This window comes from Caretta caretta, chromosome 18 (genome assembly GCF_965140235.1).
Source record: "Caretta caretta isolate rCarCar2 chromosome 18, rCarCar1.hap1, whole genome shotgun sequence".
Taxonomy (NCBI): domain Eukaryota; kingdom Metazoa; phylum Chordata; order Testudines; family Cheloniidae; genus Caretta; species Caretta caretta.
Window position 1 is genome coordinate 20,073,439 of NC_134223.1, and position 20,346 is coordinate 20,093,784.

Consider the following 20,346-nt stretch of genomic DNA (forward strand, 5'->3'; position numbering starts at 1 on the left):
TTTGTGTGTGTGTGTGTGTGTCCCCGGGAAAAAAAAAAGGGGGAGGGGGTGAGAAAGCCTGGATTTGTGCTGGACCTGGCCCACCTTGATTACCATGCACATTGTAGGGAGAGTGGTCACTTTGGATGAGCTATTACCAGCAGGAGAGTGAGTTTGTGTGTGTATGGGGGTGGGGGGGTGAGAAAACCTGGATTTGTGCTGGAAATGGCCCACCTTGATCATCATGCACATTGTAGGGAGAGTGGTCACTTTGGATGAGCTATTACCAGCAGGATAGTGAGTTTGTGTGTGTGTTTTTTGGAGGGGGGTGAGGGGGTGAGAGAACCTGGATTTGTGCAGGAAATGGCCCACCTTGATTATCATGCACATTGTGTAGAGAGTTGTCACTTTGGATGGGCTATTACCAGCAGGAGAGTGAATTTGTGTGTGGGGGGGGGGGGTGGAGGGTGAGAAAACCTGGATTTGTGCTGGAAATGGCCCAACTTGCTGATCACTTTAGATAAGCTATTACCAGCAGGACAGTGGGGTGGGAGGAGGTATTGTTTTATGATCTCTGTGTGTATATAAAGTCTGCTGCAGTTTCCACGGTATGCATCCGATGAAGTGAGCTGTAGCTCACGAAAGCTCATGCTCAAATAAATTGGTTAGTCTCTAAGGTGCCACAAGTACTCCTTTTCTTTTTGCGAATACAGACTAACACGGCTGTTACTCTGAAAACTGTCATAGCATCAGTTGCCCCCCAAGATCCCCAAGTACTTTACAAAGTTTGTAAACTCTAAGTACACCGAAGTCACTTCCCCGATAAAGCGCAGACTCTTCTGGGGTGAAGCATGGCAGCTATTCAACAGCTAACAAACACTACACAACATTTCAGGACAGGAAGTGAAAAACACCAACCTATCCACCTGAAATCACCAGGGGAGTTTTAGGTAGACGGAATGCAATTAAGTTGTGATTAAGCCAGGACAACCTGGAAGGTGATCTCTGGGGATCCTTACTTACTATATATGAATATTCAGGACCTTGGTTTTATGCCTCACCTGAGAAGGAGGGTGTACATAGAGTGAGGTCCTGGCAAAGCAATGGGCTGACCTTAATGAACCATTTCCTGCAGAACACTGTGCAGTCCCATCCCTGTGCAGCGATCAAGAAGGAAAAGCAGGGCCAATCTCTTCCAAGGGCTTTTTACTAAGAGATATGCTAATTCCGACCTGTTCCAGGAGCCAGGCAGATATGCAACTGTGAAATCCCATCGGATGCTCCATTTATCAGATCCCAGATGGTCCTGTTCTCCCAGCAGCTCCACAACAAAGACCTCCCTTCTCAGCACTTATGCCAACTGCTATGCATGAGAAGCCTGAGCTTCTACTCCTTCACTCTTCAAGCTTCCTCTCCTCCCCAGCAGGAGAGGCAGGACAGCCTTAAATCTGTCCTAGGGCAGGAGGAAAGTGCAGGGGTTTCTGTTCCACTGATATACTGCTGCTCCTTTACTTCCTCAGGAGAGCATGTCCCAATACGATTTCATTTGGGTTGCCCAGGCTCCTTTCTGCTCTTCCTCAGCTTCCAAAATAATTCCCAGAAGAAGTCCAAGGCAATATAATAAGCAGAATTGGCACCAGCTTCTACTACAGTGCAACATGCCAATCTGATCTGCTCCACATCGGAGCATGCAGTTGTGGCATCCCCCTGGTTTGTGTTCAGTTAGCACTACGAGCTGGTCTCTAAATTATTATTAACCGTTTCACATCTGGTTCCTCTCTAGGAATGTGAGTGGGAACATGGGAATAACCATCAACAATGTCGAACTCCTACAGCGCTGGACTTCCTTTTAAATAAATCTAGCTGTGGGTACAACCTGGGAACGCAAAGACAAAAGAGAAGGAGTGCCTCTGAATTCACAATTCATTCCATGTGCTCAGAGCAGACTCACGGACACAGTGCTTGCCGTCCTCCTTCAGGTGGTAATTGTACCAGCACTGGCATTGATGCTGTGTTAGGGTCAGCTGCACGCAATCGTGTTCGCATCCACCATTGCTGACGGCACAGGTGTTCACAGCTGGGAGGGCAAAGGGTAAAACCGATTAGTGCAGGCTGACAAACAGTATGCAAGAGTCTGCTTTGCGAGAGCCAGGGCAAAATACAGGCACCAATATGCAGATTTACGAATACAGCAGGAATCAGACTGGCTAATAAGAATTCCGAACTCTGGAGCATATTCAGTCCTGGCATAAGTGGAGGCAGTTCCTGGTGAGTCTTTAAACTGTGCTATATAAACACAGATTATTGTTGTCATAAGCATCTATTCTGTAGTCAATACACAAGACATATGCGACAATATTGTGCTATGAAGATATTCTGGGCAGTACACCCAGACCCAGGGCACTGTTCTTCAATGATGAGAGCAGCTCTATTCCGCAGCGTGAGTCTGCATCTTTAAAACACTGTTTACTATAAATCTTTATTTCCCAGTACAGCTCCCAGCTGCTCCTCAGGGAAAGGAACGTAGGCCAGAACATTTCTGGCTTGGATTACATAATCTAAAGCTAAATTCAGAAAGGTACATGGGAGGGAAGTTAACAACAAGCATGTTTGCTTTATAAACGCTAATCCCTCCCGAGCAGGTGGCAGTGTCAGAGGGCAGGGACTGGGGACTGCTTGTTTATCACGGAAACTCTTGCAATTGTTCTCAAAGGCACTGACTGCAGGTTCAATAGCCCAGCTAGTTCAAGTCAATAATGATTGTTTAGTGAAGGGCCATCTCTGGCATATTCAAATGCGTCCTCATGACAAAATGATATAGAAAATTAACTTTCTGGACTGGATGCACACGAAAGACACTCTGATTACATAGGATGAGGCCATGAAGTTATGTCACAGACTCTGCTGGGAAGACCTAGGGAGATGTGTTCTAAGCCACACCTACAGGCCAGTAGCGTAGCCGGGGGGGGAGCCGGGGGAGCGCCTGCTCCCCCTCTGAGCACAAGTGGCGCCATTTTAAATGGTTACTCAGCGGCGGCGCTCCGGGCTTTCACGCGCTCCAGCTAGGCGGGGGCCTTCACTCGCTCCGGGTCCTCAGCGGCGGGGGCCTTCAGTGCCCCTGAGGACCCGGAGCGCTGCCCGGGGAGTACAAGCGGGTGGCACCTTTTTTTAGGTGCCCCTGTTCGTTCCACCTAGCTACGCCACTGCTGCAGGCTTGCACATAAATCCGGCATCTTAACCTCCAATTTGCTGCTTTGAAAAATGTGACCTCTACACAAAAGTTAGTGGGCTTGTTTCTCCATTCACCTTATAACTTGTGTTATAACTATCGAAGCCACTTAGTTGTCTTCTTGTTAACAAACAGATGTAGAGAGTTTAGAGAGAGAGGTGCTGACAGGGAGTACCATCTAGTGGTTAGCACAGGAGACTGGGAATCTGGATTCTTGAGTTCTGTTCTTGGCCATGGCATTAAGTTTCTATGTAGCCTTGAGCAGGTCACTTCAACTCTCTGTGCCAAGGAACTTTACATAAACAAAACAAACTGTTCTTATGACCTGGGATGGCAGGTTGCCTCCAGTGAGGTTCCTCAGTTAGCCTGCTCCCCACTATGGTAAATTACCCTTAAAGAGTAACATAAGAACATAAGCATGGCCATATTAGTCAGACCAATGATCCCAGTACAGATCCTTGGGCAACCCTGCTAGTTATCTCTCTCCACTGTGATCATTTATTCCTACCCTTTGTTTCCTATCTTTTAACCACTTACTGATCCATGAGAGGACCTTCCCTCTTATCCCATGACTGCCTGCTTTGCTTAAGAGCCTTCGGTGAGGGATCTTGTCAAAGGCTTTCTGAAAGTCCAACTACACTATATCCACTGGTTCCCCCTTGTCCACATATATGCTGACCCCCACAAAGAATTCTAATAGATTGGTGAGGCCTGATTTTTCTTCACAAAAGCTGAGCTGACTCTTCCCAACATATTGTGTTCATCTACATATCTGATCATACTGTTCTTTACTATATTTTCAATCAATTTACCTGGTACTGAAATTGGACTTACTAGCCTGTAATTGCCAGGATCACTTCTGGAGCCTTTTCTAAAAATCGGCATTACCTTAGTTATCTTCCAGTCCTCTGGTACAGAGGCTAATTTAAGTGATAGGTTACATAGCAGATATGCAATTTCATATCTGAGTTCCTTCAAAATTTGTGGGTGAATACCATCTGGCCTGGTGACTTATTACTGTTTAATTTATTGATTTGTTCCAAACCCTCCTCTACTGACACCTCAATCAGGGATCAGTTCCTCAAATTTGTCACCTAAAAAGACTGACTCAGGTGTGGGAATCTTCCTCACATCCTGTGCAGTGAAGATTAATGCAAAGAATTCATTTAGTTTCTGCGCAACGGCCTTGACTTCCTGTGTGGCAGGCTTCCTGCTTCTGATGTACTTAAAAAAAATTGCTGTGAGTTTTTGTCTTTTGCTAGTTCTTCAGATTCTTTTTTGGCCTGCCTAATTATACTTTTGCACTTGACTTGTCAGACTTTCTATTTTACTCAGTAGGATTTGACATCCAATTTTTAAAGGATGTCTTTTTTGTGTCTGTCTCTTTTATTCTATTGTTTAGCCATGGTGGCAATTTTTTGGTCCTCTTATTGTTTATTTTTATTTGGGGGTACACATTTACTTTGAGCCTCTATTGTGTTGCTTTTAAAACGTTTCCATGCCGCTTCCAGGCATTTCACTCTTGTAACTGTTCTTTTTAAATTTCTGTTTAACTAGCTTCCTCATTTTTATATAGTTCCCCTTTTTGAAGCTAAATGCTACTATGGTGGGTTTCTTTGGGACTCCCCCCTCCCCCCACAAGGGCATTAAATGTAATTACATTATGGTCACTATTATTGAGCAGTTCAGCTGTATTTACCTTTTGGACCAGACCCTGTGTGCCACTTAGGACTAAAGCAAGAATTGCCTCTACCCTTTTGGGTTCCAGTGCTAGTTGCTGCAAGAAGCGGTCATTAAAAGTGTCCAGAAATTTTATCTCTGTATCTCATCCTGAGGTGATGTACCCAGTCAATATGGGAAGAGTTGAAATCCCCCACTATTATTGGGTTTTCTGTTGTTGTTGTTGCCTCTCAAATCTCCCTGAGTATTTCACTATCACGGTCAACATCCTGGTCAGGTGGTCGGTAGCATATTCCTACTGCTATACTCTTATTATTCAAGCATAGAATTTCTATCTCTAGGCTTTCTTTCACATATAGTACCACTCCCCTACCACTCAATCCTTAGCCTCTCCACTAAGATGAACAAGTATACTAACAAAGGTTTGAATGGATATGTGAACATAGTATCTGTAATAACTGAACTGAGAAACCTGCTCATTTCATACAGGCCACCAAAAAACTATCCAACCGCACTGACTTTTGGTCACTACACACCCAGGAGAGATTAAAAACGTGTGTGTGTGGCATTACGCATCATATTTTAGAGTTGTGTGTGTGTGGCTGGTCTTGAAAATACAACCTATAATGGAAACACAGAAAGGGCTCCCATCACTCAGATTGCAGAAGAAATTGTTGTAACAATAGGGAAGAATCTTATGAGGGGACTACCACAGTCCCTAACTAAACGCAACTCTCCACAAACCAGCACTGCTCAGGTAATCACAATTCTTGAGCAGCCTCCAAAGTATCGCTAACCAGTCAACCCCGGAAAGCTAATGCTAATAAAACTCTGCCTATTTTCCACGGGATCCCTATGTTCCTATAAAGTTCTCTTCTGTAAAATCATATGCTTCTCTGGCAAACACCGCAACGTTCCAGCTCACTCATTTTTAAATATTATTTTACAACATAATTGCAAGAGGACAACATGCAGTACCATTAGCACTTAGAATCCATAGCTCTTCTTATCCCGGGATCTCAGAGGGCTTTATAAACATGACTTACTGAAGCCTCTCTATCCCCAGGGTGGTGCACAGGAAAACAAACACATGACTAACCCCTGAGGGACTGAAATTCTGGCTAGAACTCCAAGTGAACTGAACCTTTGGGAGGTTCAGAAAGTTTGTCGTCTTGCCCTTATTAGGCTAGGGATACTGAACGCCTCATTTACTCGCCTTTGGGTGCTCTATACCAGTGGTTCTCAACCAGGGGTCTGTGGCTCCCTGAGGGGCCGTGAGCAGGCTTCAGGGGGTCCGCCGAACAGGGCCAGCATTAGACTCACTGCAGCCCAGGGCAGAAAGCCAAAGCCCCTCACGTGGAGTTGAAACCCGGGTTCCCACCACTCGCGGCTGAAGCTGAACCTTAAGAAATGCAGCTTTGCAGGGGGTCCTGTAGCAAGGGGCCTCAGGCAATTGCCCTGCTTGCTACCCCTAATGCCAGCCCTGGCTTTTATATGCAGAAAAACAGTTGTCGTGACACAGGTGGGCCATGGAGTTTTTACAGCATGTTGGGGGGGAAGGGGGGCTCCTTAGGGAAAAAAAGGTTAAGAACCCCAGCTCTATACCTCCTCCTTAGAAGGTATGCCGAGTGCCCCTCTTAGCCTGATTTGGGGTGTTGCAGGACACCTCCCTTATCAGACTGGGGTAGGAGTGCTAGAATGCCTCCCTTGGCCTCGTCAGTGGGGGAATTCAGCACATACTGCAGTTGTAAATTGATTTTTCATTTGTTTTTATAGCTCACTTTGAAACACAAAGACCTTCTCCTATAGAAAGGGTTATGAACAGCTGGAAAGAAGGTCCGAGGACTTTGCCCAGAAACAAAAGGCTAAGAAGTTATATCAAATGACAGCTCATGGTGTTTATAACTTGTAAGTCAAATACAGTACAGCTCCTTTGCTCATCTATGAAAAATGACCTGAGGTTGGATGTTTACAGTAAGGAAACCGACCTCTCAGGCTTGTTCAATGCCTTTCATTTTCCCTCCTAATTAAATCCATTTAACCTGCACCTTTTTAACAAACAGTTTCTACTGTAGCAAAGTAGACCAATGAAATACTGAAAGCTATTTGATTAGGCCAGTCTATTTTTACCAGAACGTTAGCGAAACCCCAATATTCTTCACTATGGTTGTGCAGACATTTGATCCAGGGTACACATGGAAAAAACCACAAAAATGTTCTGATTTTTCTACAAACAATTCTCCAAACTGAATCTGTTCAAACCAGAGCTCAGGAACTCTATGATACAGAACAGTTTGAACTTCCATTTGCATCAAGGCAAACATGAGTCTCTGATTAACTAAACAACATTTTTGGGAATAAAACTAACTTAACTGGGTCAAAATGTTGAAGAATGCTGCTCGGCGCTGGAGCAAGAACTATCAGTCTGGGTTAATTTTCCTGATTTTTTAAAATTTGTTCTACTTTGACAGAGGCAATAGAAGTAGTTGGCATTACTGAAAAATTATAGGTACATTACTTGAGTTATAACGGAGCTGGCTGGTGGCAATTTTAAATGTTCTGGTATATTAAAATGTTTAATAAAAACATATTCAAAGCCTCTCTAAAGCAGTTATAGTTCTTGGGTTTTTTTTAAAAAAAAAATCATTAAAATAATGCTAAACTCAGCCAGTAAATATCTCCATATGGGAGAAAAACAAGGCCAAAGTTTAAAATCCAACACATCTTAAATCCAGAATAAGCTCACAGTATGAAACTATTCATTAGAGTCTGGAGTCTAAGTTGCCTTCGTGACCCATCAATTCTATACATCAGATTTTTAAAGATTTAAAACCTGAAGTCAAAGTTCTTGTCTTTTTTCATTTGAAAGCCATCATCATGCTGTGCTGACAGCCCAGGAGAGGGAAGTCTTCGAAGACAGCCACACAGCAGTAATAGCGTGGGCAGCAGCAGTGCAGGCTCCCCAAAGCAGATTTGAAAGGACCACTTCTACAGCTAACAAAACCAGGTTTCATCTCCCACATCCATTTAGTCCCTAGCCTTTCCACTGAGACATGCCAACCAGATGCCACATGCTAACAATTGTGATCATGGATTTTTGAGATGGGGACAATCGTCCGTAATGAGGCAGAGTGACACTTCCAGGACATCACATGGACGCCATCCAAGCACTGTCAGACGGCAAATGACTATCAGTCACAATAAAGCTGGGTTGGACATAAGCAACTAGTGAAAGGATATACATCCCATTATCAAGCGACTGACCAGCAAGTCCTCCTTGACAAAGGTCTTTTAGAAGAAAGCCCTTGGAATGCTGTGACTGACTGCTACCATGTCTTTGCCATGACTTTTCAGCGGCACTGGAACCAAATATGGTGTGACGATGGGCTGTGAAGTGCCTTGACACCTTACTGCAAAAGCCAACTCAAAATATTTGAGAACTAATAAACAGAAGCCAAGAGGTAAAGCAGCAGGAATGTTGGGCTCTTACAGGTATTTTATTTCCTCTCATTCTCCTCCCCACCTCCCCAAAGTGCCATACATTGTGTTAGCAAATTTATTGTTAAAGACTAATAATCCCATCTGAGCCTCATAAATTCTGACAGTGGACATGCTGACTAATGAACCCTAGTGTTCTATTTGTGTTAACCAGGCCGGGTACATTCCAGCCCGGTACAAGTAATAGGAGCCAGACGTCAGTCTCTGGCAAGAGGCATATGGACAAGAGAGTTCTGGTTGGCATCACTGGCTATTCAGCATGAAGTAGTTTATGGTGGAAAGGATCAAAGCAATAACATCATATTGCTTTTAATATACACCACCCACATTACACTGAATAGCAGCAATGCTCTTAGATGCAAGCACTAAGATGTGCTAGGAAAAGAAGCAGACTGGCTGAATTCAAACACAGGGAATGGCAAGACCTAAAGAGTAAACAGCTTCCTGTTTTTTTCTTCTTAAAGGAAGGGCCGCTTAGTCCTGGGCCTCCTTAGGATGCGGTCTCACAGAGCAGTGAGTGAAGGCTAATAAGACTCATTATTGGACTGATTTGAATTATTAATCCCTTTCTTTACAAAGCCACACTAAAACAAATGTCCATCCCCAGATGCTTTCCCTAGCTGACCCTTTCTGTGACAGTGCTGCCAAACCCAGTGTCATATTGTGTATCATGTGGATTTGTGAGACAAAAACGAGACAGATTTTCCACAGACGATATTTCACAGCTTTAAAAGAGACCGAACTATTTCCATCCCCTCTGCTTCTAGAGTGAGTTTTGTGTTTGGGAAACGTTCTGGGCTGAGAGCCCTGGAGCCCGAGGTCCTCAGCTGACCCCGGCATAGACACACCATGGACAGTGCCAGGGTTTGCCACATACGGAAAGCCATGTCTAGTCTGATAATAGAATGGACTGAACCAACTGACAAAGAAGCACACCTCAGGGTCACGTTTGGCAAATGCATGCATCTGGCTCATTCCTGCAGCTAAAAGTCAAACCGAACCCTTGTGGTTGCAGGCAGCAGTTCTCCTGCAGTCTCAGAAGAGCAGATGCCAGTAGTAGCTGTCAGAAGTACATTTCACTTGAAGGTCTCTCGTCCCTTTCTCCCAGGGACCAATTTCAGAGTGTAGAGGGGTAAGTGCAACATCCACTCCCATTCATTCACTCTCTAGATGACCTGCTTAGACTGCTCTGTATCCCATTTACCAATCCTGATTCAGCTTTGAATCAGCAAAGCACTTAAGCAAGTGCTTAATTTATATGCCTAAAGTTAAGCACATTGTAACAGGGTAGCTGGCCTCTTAAATGCAATCAGGCCCAGCGCTTCTGTTCCAATCCAGGTGCAACCTAGTTTGGTGCAATAAGCAGGGCAGGTCTACCTCCGGGCAGTAATAAATGAGGAACAGCCCAAAGGCATGTGACAATTCAGAGTCCAGAGAGGGAGACAGAAAAGCCAAGGGATCTAGAGAAGCAGAGAGCTCAGGAGAAAAGAGCAAAGCTGGGCTGATAGCTGCAGGGAGAGGATGCCACTGAAGGAGGGAGCGGTGAGAGTTCCCTAGTTGGGCTGTGGAGGCAGAGATCAAGCTGGTGAAAGCAGAAGGCAGAAAGAAAGTGTGCAGGGGTCACCTACAAACTTCCCCACGTCGGACAGCCATGGCCAGAGAGGGCTGAGAGCAGCAGAGGGAGATGCTTGCTGGCCCTCTGAGCCAGAGGGCTGAGACTGGAGGTTCAGACAGGGCTGTAGGCTGGGGAATGATAGAGGGGAGCCCAATGTCATCTCTGGGCAAGAGCGAGAACTAGATCCGAGACTGAAAACGGGAGGAGAAGCTCCCTTCCTAGAAGGGCTGGAGTGAGGCCTGGTGATATGACAGGCGCATACCTGACAGTATAAAGAGATGCCAGAGTCTAAAGCAAGACACGAGAGCTGCACCAGAGCAGCTGAGCGTGGTAAGAGACGCCATGGCAGTACCTGGTGTGCTGATGGTTTACTGAGACTTGAAAGAGTCCATGTACTATTGGGATTGAAGCAACACACAAAACATCAAAACACAGTCCTTCCATCCACTCCAATAAATCCCTGGTATACTTGAGATTTCTTCATCTAACATACTCTTAATGATATAAATAGGGATATATTGTGTCATCTGAGCTCCAACAATCTCCAGAAATATGTTGTGTGCTAATAAGGACCATCTCTGTTTCCCAGGCCAAAGAAAGCAACTGGCTCACAGTAAATACCTCATTTTGCAATGGAGTCCAAAAAAAGAAGAAAAAAAGAAACACGCTCTGAAACCGTATAAAAAAACTGGAAGATGTTTGCCATCCCTCTCTTCCCATCCATTTCTGAGCACGGGACAGGAGGTAATTTCAGGATAGTGTGATGATGTTCTTTTCTTTAGTAGAAATCTCTGTTTGTTTTCCCTTCCTTCTGTACTGAAGCCGCGTCACACTGGGCTGTCATATTTCAGCAGCAGAAAATGTGGACAACGTACAAGAATTTCTTGCAGCCTTGGTACAGATCACACAATGAGTTGTGGGCAAGGGTGAGACTCTGTGCTTTCCTGTGCTGTTCAAAGCAGCACACACATATCACAGCCCCAGGAAAGTGTGTGTGTGGGGGGGGATTAACAACTTTTGCACCCTCCCAATTCTAGGGTGTTCCATGGCCTCAAGTGAGCCTGGCAGAATTTAGGCAGCCCTCCGGGGCTGTCTCTGGCTGCTTATGGGCAGCAATGCGGCACAGAATCGCCACAGCATTGTGCTGAGACTCGTTCTCTGCCATGCCACTCTCACCCGCACTTTAGCACAACACCTGAGCCAGGGCTTGCAAAGGTCCCTTCGGGGGACACGCTGCGGCTTTCTCTACCTCGGTTCCCGCACCAGGGGAATTGTCCCCAGGCTGTATCTGGAGCTTTTAGGGTCCCTTTGTCCAGTGTATATGGTGAGAGTGGGAGTTCGAAGCATTTTTCTAGGGGAGGGAGTCTGCCTAGTGCAGTGGTTCTCAAACATTTGTGCTGGTGACCCCTTTCACATAGCAAGCCTCTGAGTGCGACCCCCCCCCCCCCTTATAAATTAAAAAACACTTTTTTGTATACTTAACACCATTATAAATGCTGGAGGCAAAGCGGGGTTTGGGGTGGAGGCTGACAGCTCGTGACCCCCCATCTAATAACCCTGCAACCCCCTGAGGGGTCCTGACCCCCAGTTTGAAAACCCCTGGCCTAGTGGATGGAGCAGGGGAGGGGGAGCCAGGAGTCCTGAGTGCCATTGACTCTGCTACTGTCTCACTGTGACACAAATTAATTAGAATCATAGAATATCAGGGTTGGAAGGGACCTCAGGAAGTCATCTAGTCCAACCTCCTGCTCAAAGCAGGACCAATCCCCAATATTTTCCCCAGATCCCTAAATGGCCCCCTCAAGGATTGAACTCACAACCCTGGGTTTAGCAGGCCAATGCTCAAACCACTGAGCTATCCCCCCGAATTCATTTACACTCCCGTGAGTCAATTTACCCATCCATAAAATAGGTTTAATAAGAGGTTGTGCTGAGAGGCACAAATTAAAGTGTTTAGAGAACCTTGAAGGAAAAGAGCTAAAAAGGCCAAAATATACATTTCAAAATGTGACAGGTGTAACTGTGTTACCTAGACCAGTGCTACTCAAAGTGGTGGTCCGGTCCGCGAGCCACCAGCTGCCGGTCTGCGCGCACACTGGAAAAAAAAATTATCGGTCCCCCAACATCAGACAGCTTGAGAAGCACTGGCCTAGACAGCTATAAATATTAAATTGCCGGGCATCTCATTATGTTATTTCCTTTCTTTCCCTTTGTAAAATCTTTTCAATACATTTTTACATGTATCAGGAACCTAAAAGACCTGATTCTCCTCTGCTTTGCAGCTTGCCTCATCATTTATACTTGTGCAAAGTACACAAGTGTAAACAGCTACAGGAGGCACAAGATACGGGAAAGAAAGCAGCAAAATGTTTTACCTGGCTTCTAGTTCCTGAATATTTAAAAGAATGAGAGAGGATAGGAATATCCATCACAAACATGTAATAGTAACCCAAAGAAAGAGCTAGAAGAGTATTCATCCTCTCCCTGTGCAACTCTATTTGTGGTGTGAGTTCTGCAACAGGTTTTGAACCTTCAGGGTTAACAGCAAACCAGCCTCCTCTAGTGGGGTTTTGGAGACAGGATGTGCTTTAGTCAGTATCGTTGATAAATCAACAGCTTTGTGGGTTTTGTGGTGATAGGAAAACATTCAGAGAATTAGATTCATTGATTGACATATTTTAACTAGAAACTTCATAGCAAGATACTCTTTCTGTCTCTAAAATACTCTCTGGCACCGCATTTCTGCTCACTAGTATTGCCAACAGCTTCCTAAAGTTAATATCCATGCTTGATGGTGGCTCTGGACTGCAAGACTCCTGTGTACCTCGGCTCAGAGCTCCATTAGGAATTAATATATGTTCTGTGTTTCCTTCAGCAGAATGGAACATGAGGGAGTCCACTGCATTTATTATTCATTCTTTGTTTCATTACGATCCATTTTCTATAACTTCAGGAATTTGTGCATTAGCTGCACTGAGACTTTTCTGTGCTGCAACTGAAAGATATCCCACACTGAAATGCAGCCCATGCACACAAAGAAGTGACCTGATCCTCCAGATTCTGCACAGATAAAAATCCCATGAACTCAAGGGGAGTTTTGCCCGGATTAGTACAACACTACTGGGCCCAGGTCATTCAGAATGTCACTGGGATGCAACCCAGATCCTCTTGCTCCAAAAGCACACGCTCCTACATATCTGAAATATGGGAGAACGTCCTTCAGCAACTAGGCAATACAAGATCTATGGCCCACGATGAAAAGTTCTGATTCCATCCAGCAGAGTGCAGCGGTACAGAAAACATACCCACACATAGTAAGCAGTTCATTACAATAGGTTTTAACTGTGGTTATTATTATACAAGACACTGAATGTCTTGGCAGGCAGCAACTAATACAACAATTAGAAAACATTTTGTCACTGGTTAGATGCTCAATTTCCTAATTGCAATCTACAAATGTAGCTTGCTGTGCCCTTCTTTAAATGTGTGTCCACACGTAAGCATCCAATCTTGGAGTGCAGCTCTGAACCAAATTCCAAATCATGACGTTTGCCTGCCACTGGAAAGGATCAACCATATGTGACTAAAAGTGTATCTGCCGGTCTTTATCCTTGTCTCTTTCACTCAGTCACATATTTCCTCTACCTTCAGGTACCCCTGGCCTTGCAGACTTTCATTTATGCAGGAGAAATTTTCTCTTCCCATATGGTGCTAGAACTGGGGAAGGGTTTGTAAAAGAAGAAAACTGAAGAATAAATTAAGGTTATTGTTAAGTGAGGCCTCAGGTCTGTTCTGCTACAGGCTACACACTTTCCTACAGCCCTCAAAGAGCCAGCCCTGTAATACTTGTCAAGAATGTTGGTTTAATAAAAACCATGTGATTTCAAAGATCAAGTCATAGCAAAGCCTCTGACTTTGCAGGGTAAATATTTATCTAGACTGAGCACTGGCGGAGTGAACCACTTTCATGTACTTGCGAAAACACCACAAAAAGCAGGCACACGTTCAAGGAACAGGGATTATTGCAAAGTGACCCACTGAGTGAAGACTGGCTTGATTGCTTGCATTTTCCAGACTTCATTGTGTTATCAGTCTAAGTATCAGAGTGTGGTGAAGGAACAGGAAGCCTCTGCACAGTTCCCCGGAACATACTTTGCCTAATGAATAAATCTTAGGAGGAAGAGTGCCCCTTGGCTGCCTCATGTTCACAATGCGGGGTACTTTCTGTGGGTTGGTTTTTTTAATTGATGGCTTGGACTATCGTATGTTTAAGTAACTTCTACAAACTCAAAACACCTCTCAACACTGCAGCTCACTGGTTTTTCGTGACTATTAAAGTGCAGTCAGCAACTGGATAGGATACAGCTACTGGTACCAAAAACAACCACAACACAAAGTTGATGGGGTAGAAACCATCCACCAAGAAACAAACATAGGAATAGAGACACTCATCTGGCATAAGCATTCATGGCAGGAGCCAAACGGAGGCCTAGGAGTGACGGGAAGGCAGAGTCACAAACACAACCCCATTTACTGCGCATGGAAATACACCCAACTTTTCTATTCCATTCTGAGCTTTGAAAAACTCCCCTCTTATCAACTTTGATCCTAGTGAACAAATGGTTTCAGATGTTATTATAGAGTTAGAATGAGAGTATTGTACTTTATTCTATCATGAAAGTGTGTAAGGACAAAAATCATCAATCCTAAAATGGGAATGCTGTACCTTTATAGTTGTTCCGGTGGTGGTATTTTTTAGAAACACTAATTTATGAATTATATAGTGTGGAGGTTCTACAAGCTGTCTATTCATATTATAGGTCATATTCTAGTTGTACCTTGTCACAGAGGTGCAGGCATGCTGGAATAATGCCAGGTCCTGCCAGCCCTGAGCTCCAGAGATTTTAGAAGCTGCCCCAATACCTCCCATAATGGGAGGTCAGGTTTAATGATTGGAGACACCTTAATTCTACTAGATGAGCTCCAGTACCATGCATCTTACTGCTAATCCCTCCTGGGAAGTTTAATGCAGAACAGTTTTGCAGCCTGCATAGGCCTGATTGGATTCCCACTGGAATTTTTTTGCATAGATGTTCCATACAAGGAGTAAAGTTTCCATATAGAAAAAAAGCAAGAAGGTTCATGGAACTCCATGGAAAATCAGTTTTAGTTAACTGGATGTTCCAGTTAATGATGATCATCCCTCATGTTTTCTTTTGGTTTTGGGGGCGTTGGTGACTGACAGGTTAATACTTCCAAATGGGAGGGTTCACTTTTCACTCTGTAGTATGCTTCATTCAATGAGTAAGAAGAAACAGCAACACTTTAGGCCACAGAATGGGAATTAAATCCTAACAAATTGCACATTTACACATGTAACAGCAGCATATACATACAAATGGATGGTTATTGGTTCAAGTGGTTACAGCAATGGACTGGGAGACACTGGCTTCTTGTCTCTGTCTGCCATTACTTTGCCACTGGATTTTTCCCATGCAACACGACACTCCATGAACTGCCAATTTAAATGGATGCGTCCCTGACAACATTAGAAATATCATGATGTGGTTGGTACATTTGCGGGTGGGGTTTTGGGGTGCACAGTTGTGGATACAGTGGTAGCATGGGAGGAAGAGTAAGTTAAAAAACGTTGTACATAGGATATATGTAATGGTGCAGTGTGGCATAAAAGATTTCTGGCCTGATTTGGGGTTGGCCACATCAGTCATGACTGGCATACACACACACACACACACACACAAGTTCTCTCTCAGACATTTTTTTAAGCAGTCTTTGGCCTGACAAGTCTCAGAATCCCCTACACCCAGGAATTTGTTCCACTTATGCAAATATTCACTCAAAAAAATTGCAAAAATGGCAAATAAACAGCATCCCAAAGGAAAAGTGAATTCAAAACAGCAGCAGCAAGAGCAAGAAGCCTGACACCAACCTCAAGTATCAGGGGGTAGCCGTGTTAGTCTGTATCCACAAAAACAACAGGGAGTCCGGTGGCACCTTAAAGACTAACAGATTTATTTGGGCATAAGCTTTCCTGGGTAAAAAGCCCACTTTTTCAGATGCAATCTTCAGATCCATGCAAGGCTGAGCTCACCAGCCAGCAGGGGGAGCCAAGGAGAGAACTGTTAGAAGAAACTGGCCTGGAAACCAACCATACACCAGCTACCATGTCTGAAATACTACATATGCTCAGGTTTCAGAGTAGCAGCCGTGTTAGTCTGTATCTGCAAGAAGAAAAGGAGGACTTGTGGCACCTTAGAGACTAACCAATTTATTTGAGCTTAAGCTTTCGTGAGCTACAGCTCACTTCATCGGATGTGCTCAGAAGGTGATGCTCAGAAGGTGATGCCTGGATCTGTAGCAGCCAAGTGGCTGCATGACTGGACTCAGAGGCAAAGGTGGATGGGGAACTTATTTCACAGCACAGTTCCACCGCTAGATTCCTAGTGCTGCAGATCCAGCATGGTGCCACTGTTCTAAACACTGTTCTTTGTAGCTGCTGGGACAAGAGTGACCCTTTTACTGTGTGCCTGAATATTACTGCAGTGGGTTTCTCAGAATCAAGCGCGGAATAAGGAGCCATTCTTAATGTGGTTTGAAGACTCTACTGGCCCTCCAGAGCAAAGCCGCTGCACACTTCCCTGCTTCAGGGAAAGGCTATTTTACCATAAGATTAATTATCTCTGAAAACTCCTCAGTACAAACCTTTACATCTTCTGTTTAAAACCAGTCTCCTCATTCCTAGTGCATTCCTGAGCTAGCAGCAGGCTGACCTTCAGTGCTGACCCTCCTTCCCCTATCCCATGAAATGAAAGTTGACCTCTGGCAGGGGGAAGTACTCAAAAAACCCAGGCATCAATAAAAACTGGGGTCCACCAGAAAAGCCCAACCCCTTTACTGCCCTTAAAAATGTGGCCTTTTGTGTTTCCAGGGTGTTGATTCTCTCCCCCACTGTCTCTTTAGTGGCGATATATGACACCGGGAGCACTTTATGTCGAGCAGGGAAAACCCTTGAGTGCTGTGCACATGCAGGGAAACTCAAGCTCTCCGCATTTAAATTACAGATACACATGTGTAAAGTCTCCTATAAAATAAAAGAATGACAGAATTACATGGGGTACAGTCTTGGGGCCTTTTTCATTTCTAACAGATCATCCAAGATTTTTTAATTCACTGAGAATGTGGACTCAGCTCTTAGTCCCTGACTGGGCACCATTCTGCTCATGTTAACAGTCCACAGAAGAGAAGTCCCGCGTGTAGTTTATGCGCAGTTGGGAGCAATATATCCTGTTTACTGCAGAGTGTGCTCTGAAATGCAAAAAACAGGGATGAGAGAAAAGCCAGCACCAACAGCTAGGATCTAGGTTTGAAAACCATATTGAACTAGGAATTGGATTGGATTACTGAAGCCAAATATATGGCACCTTTTAAAGATTTCAGAGCATTAGGGAAGGAGAAACGTTTCTTTAACTTTTGAAGATCTCTTTAAAAATCTCTACAAATGTTTCACAAAACGTCTCAAACATTTTGGAAAAGATATAGCGAAAACTATGAAACTCCCTATTTCTCTGGCTCCTCTCATGCTACTGCAGATTTAATGCCATAACTCCAGTCTTCCAGCAAACCACACAATTAATTCCAGAATACGGATAGCAACTTTTGAGGTATTCCACGACTGTGGAACTCAGAGTGCATGCATGTTATATGCAACTAAAAATGTACCTTGTTCTCTGGGGTTCTTAACCAGAGGCTTGTCTGTCTTTGATTAAATCCTAGGACCATTAAACTAAGAAAAGGAAAAGACTGGAAAGACAGAAAGAAAGAAAAGACCCAACTAGTTCTATCTGACCGAGAAATGGGTCCTCAATTTTTAAAAGTATAAACCAATTCAGAATAAACTAGGGATGCAATATAGAATGTTACAAAGCACTTCTTGTGCTAACTTCTTTTCCTATTTACCGTAGCAGGCGGATAAAGGCTGATCGCAGGATGCGATAAAGTCTTATTTTTCTTGAAGACCAACACAGAATTCCAACAGATGTTTCTGCTTTTAGATCAACTGTAGTTTTATGGAGAAGTTTTCTTTTCTCTCCCAAACAACAGACGGCACCAGAACCCAGGAGACCTGCTGCTGCTGCGAAATACGCTGGCTGGCTTAACTGCCACACGGACAGGAGCTAGCAGGGGAAAACGATCCAAAAGCAACTGATTTTCCCTTTTGCAAAGAGAATCAAAACAGAGTGAATGTTGTGCTTGTTTGTTTGACAGCCCTCCTGGATGCTGACGCGCCACACTTTCTGGGTCTGGGCTGCGTCTGGAAGCGGAAGAGCCAGATTACCGCAAAGCAGGTTGGTTTTGCAAAAATTCCAAACTGAAGGAAGTATCTGAAGTCTCACTAAAAAGCCTATTCTGTGGACATTGGCAACCCCGTTTTGTACTCCCGAGACATTCAGGAAAGAGTAGAACCTGCAAACTCTTTAAGGTTCTCCCCATCGCTTTTTTAGATCACATCAGATATGAAACCAATAAGACCCTCAGTAGCTGTATATTAACTATATTCAGTTAAACTTTCACCGTTTCCACTAACTCTCATCTCTCTGATAAAAATTATGGTTTAATTGGTCCTATGTGTGTAGATAATTTGAGCCAAATCCCTCAAACCTGACTTCATACTTAAGCAGGGAAAGCTCTCATTGACTTCGGTGGGAGCTTTGCCTGACACAGTCAGAACTGCAGGACTTCATCCTATAATTTCCCCAAAAGATGGGATATGAATCAAATGCAGCCCAAAAGCCTCACCCGTGAATGGAGAAAGGCACCTCAGATTGTTTCCTTGGCACAACACTATCCCCTCATGTCCAGGAACTTACTCCTCCTTGCCAAGAACTCATTAATCCTTGGCTCAGGAAAACTTACCATAACAGGGAGCACAAAAGCTCCAATACTTCCCACATAGGCTAACTTGATAATATCAAGAGAGAAAATTAAGACCCTAAATCAAGGATGGATCTTCTTTGATGTGCTGCTGTATAATTAATTTGTTACTAGTTTAAAAAATCGATTCACCCACTCAAAGGAGATTTGCTTTTCTCAAAATATGACTAATCCCTTTTTCACTTTTCAAAACTTTTTTGGTCCTAGGCTTCCTCCCATTAGCTACGAAGTACACTGATGCATGCTATGAACTCCATCTTCAAAATATTCGTAACATATGCAAAATGCAGGAAGGTGGGCTTGTCTATACACAGTACAACGAGACAGTCACCTCCCTGCCATCAGTTCAAAGCCCATGTTGGACCAAAGTTGTTGCCATCTACAGTCTGATCTGCGGGTCTGATCCCTAGTGGTTTTGGATTAGACATCCTTCAGAACAGATTACTGTACATAATGACTGAGGTCAGCCTCAAACCCAAGAAGGGCACACATGGAGCTAATCTTGTTGGTTCTGAGGTTAATAGGGCCACAATGACAGCATTAATGAAAACCCTTGCTGTTTTTTGCCTTCCTCTGTACCATGGGGCATGGGTCACTTGCTGGAGGATTCTCTGCACCTTGAAGTCTTTAAACCATGATTTAAGGATTCCAATAGCTCAGACATAGGTGAGAGGTTTATTGCAGGAGTGGGTGGATGAGATTCTGTGGCCTGCATTGTGCAGGAGGTCAGACTAGATGATCAGAATGGTCCCTTTTGACCTTAGTATCTGTGAGTCTATGCTTATTAGCCTCATTCGACACATCTAGGCTACAACAGTGCATTCCATGAAGCAATAGGCAAATCAACTCAGATAAAATAAGGACTAACCTGAACCTTTTACCCAAATTAACTTAACAAGAAACGTTGATGTTTGGGGAGGGGGTGGTTTGAGATTCAAAACAGTAAATTTTTTGGTTGGTTGGTTTTGAAATGTTATGCCTCATAGCCACTGGACCAGAAGCAGAAAAACCTATAAGAAACACTATAAGAAATCAACAATTGATTTCTGTCCTCTCAACATGTCACTGCCTTGCATAGACAATGGAAGCAAGAGGGGTGGGCAAAAGGAAACCATGTTTGTGTTCCATGCAATGCTGCACGGGGGGATAAAAGGGATAAGGAGAATTAGATGCTCTCAAAAGAACAAAAGCCTCAACTTACCAATGCAGGTCCTGCCATCAGTGTGCAGGCGAAAGCCTGGCTTGCACTCACAGTAATAGGATCCCAGGGTGTTCACACATCTGTGCTGGCAGCCCCCGTTGTGAACCTGGCACTCATCAACATCTGCAGATGGGAAGACGAACAGAAACATTCAGTAAAGTGGGCATGAAAGTAGCTAACCTTAGCATTTCT

The 20,346-nt window shown here is 44.2% G+C and overlaps 1 protein-coding gene across 9 annotated transcripts in view; it reads right to left on the bottom strand.

Moving 5' to 3' along the window:
* Positions 1 to 20,346, bottom strand: part of MEGF6 (multiple EGF like domains 6) — a 255,268-nt gene that overhangs the window by 55,245 nt on the left and 179,677 nt on the right. For 8 of the 9 annotated variants that reach the window (XM_075120967.1, XM_075120965.1, XM_075120966.1 and 5 more), the window contains 2 exons: positions 20,155 to 20,277; positions 1,931 to 2,056 (listed from right to left, as the gene is read on the bottom strand). In XM_075120967.1, the coding sequence (XP_074977068.1) occupies positions 1,931 to 2,056; positions 20,155 to 20,277 (249 nt within the window). The remainder of the gene's footprint in view (positions 1 to 1,930; positions 2,057 to 20,154; positions 20,278 to 20,346) is intronic. The other variant, XM_075120968.1, reaches the window with a different exon arrangement.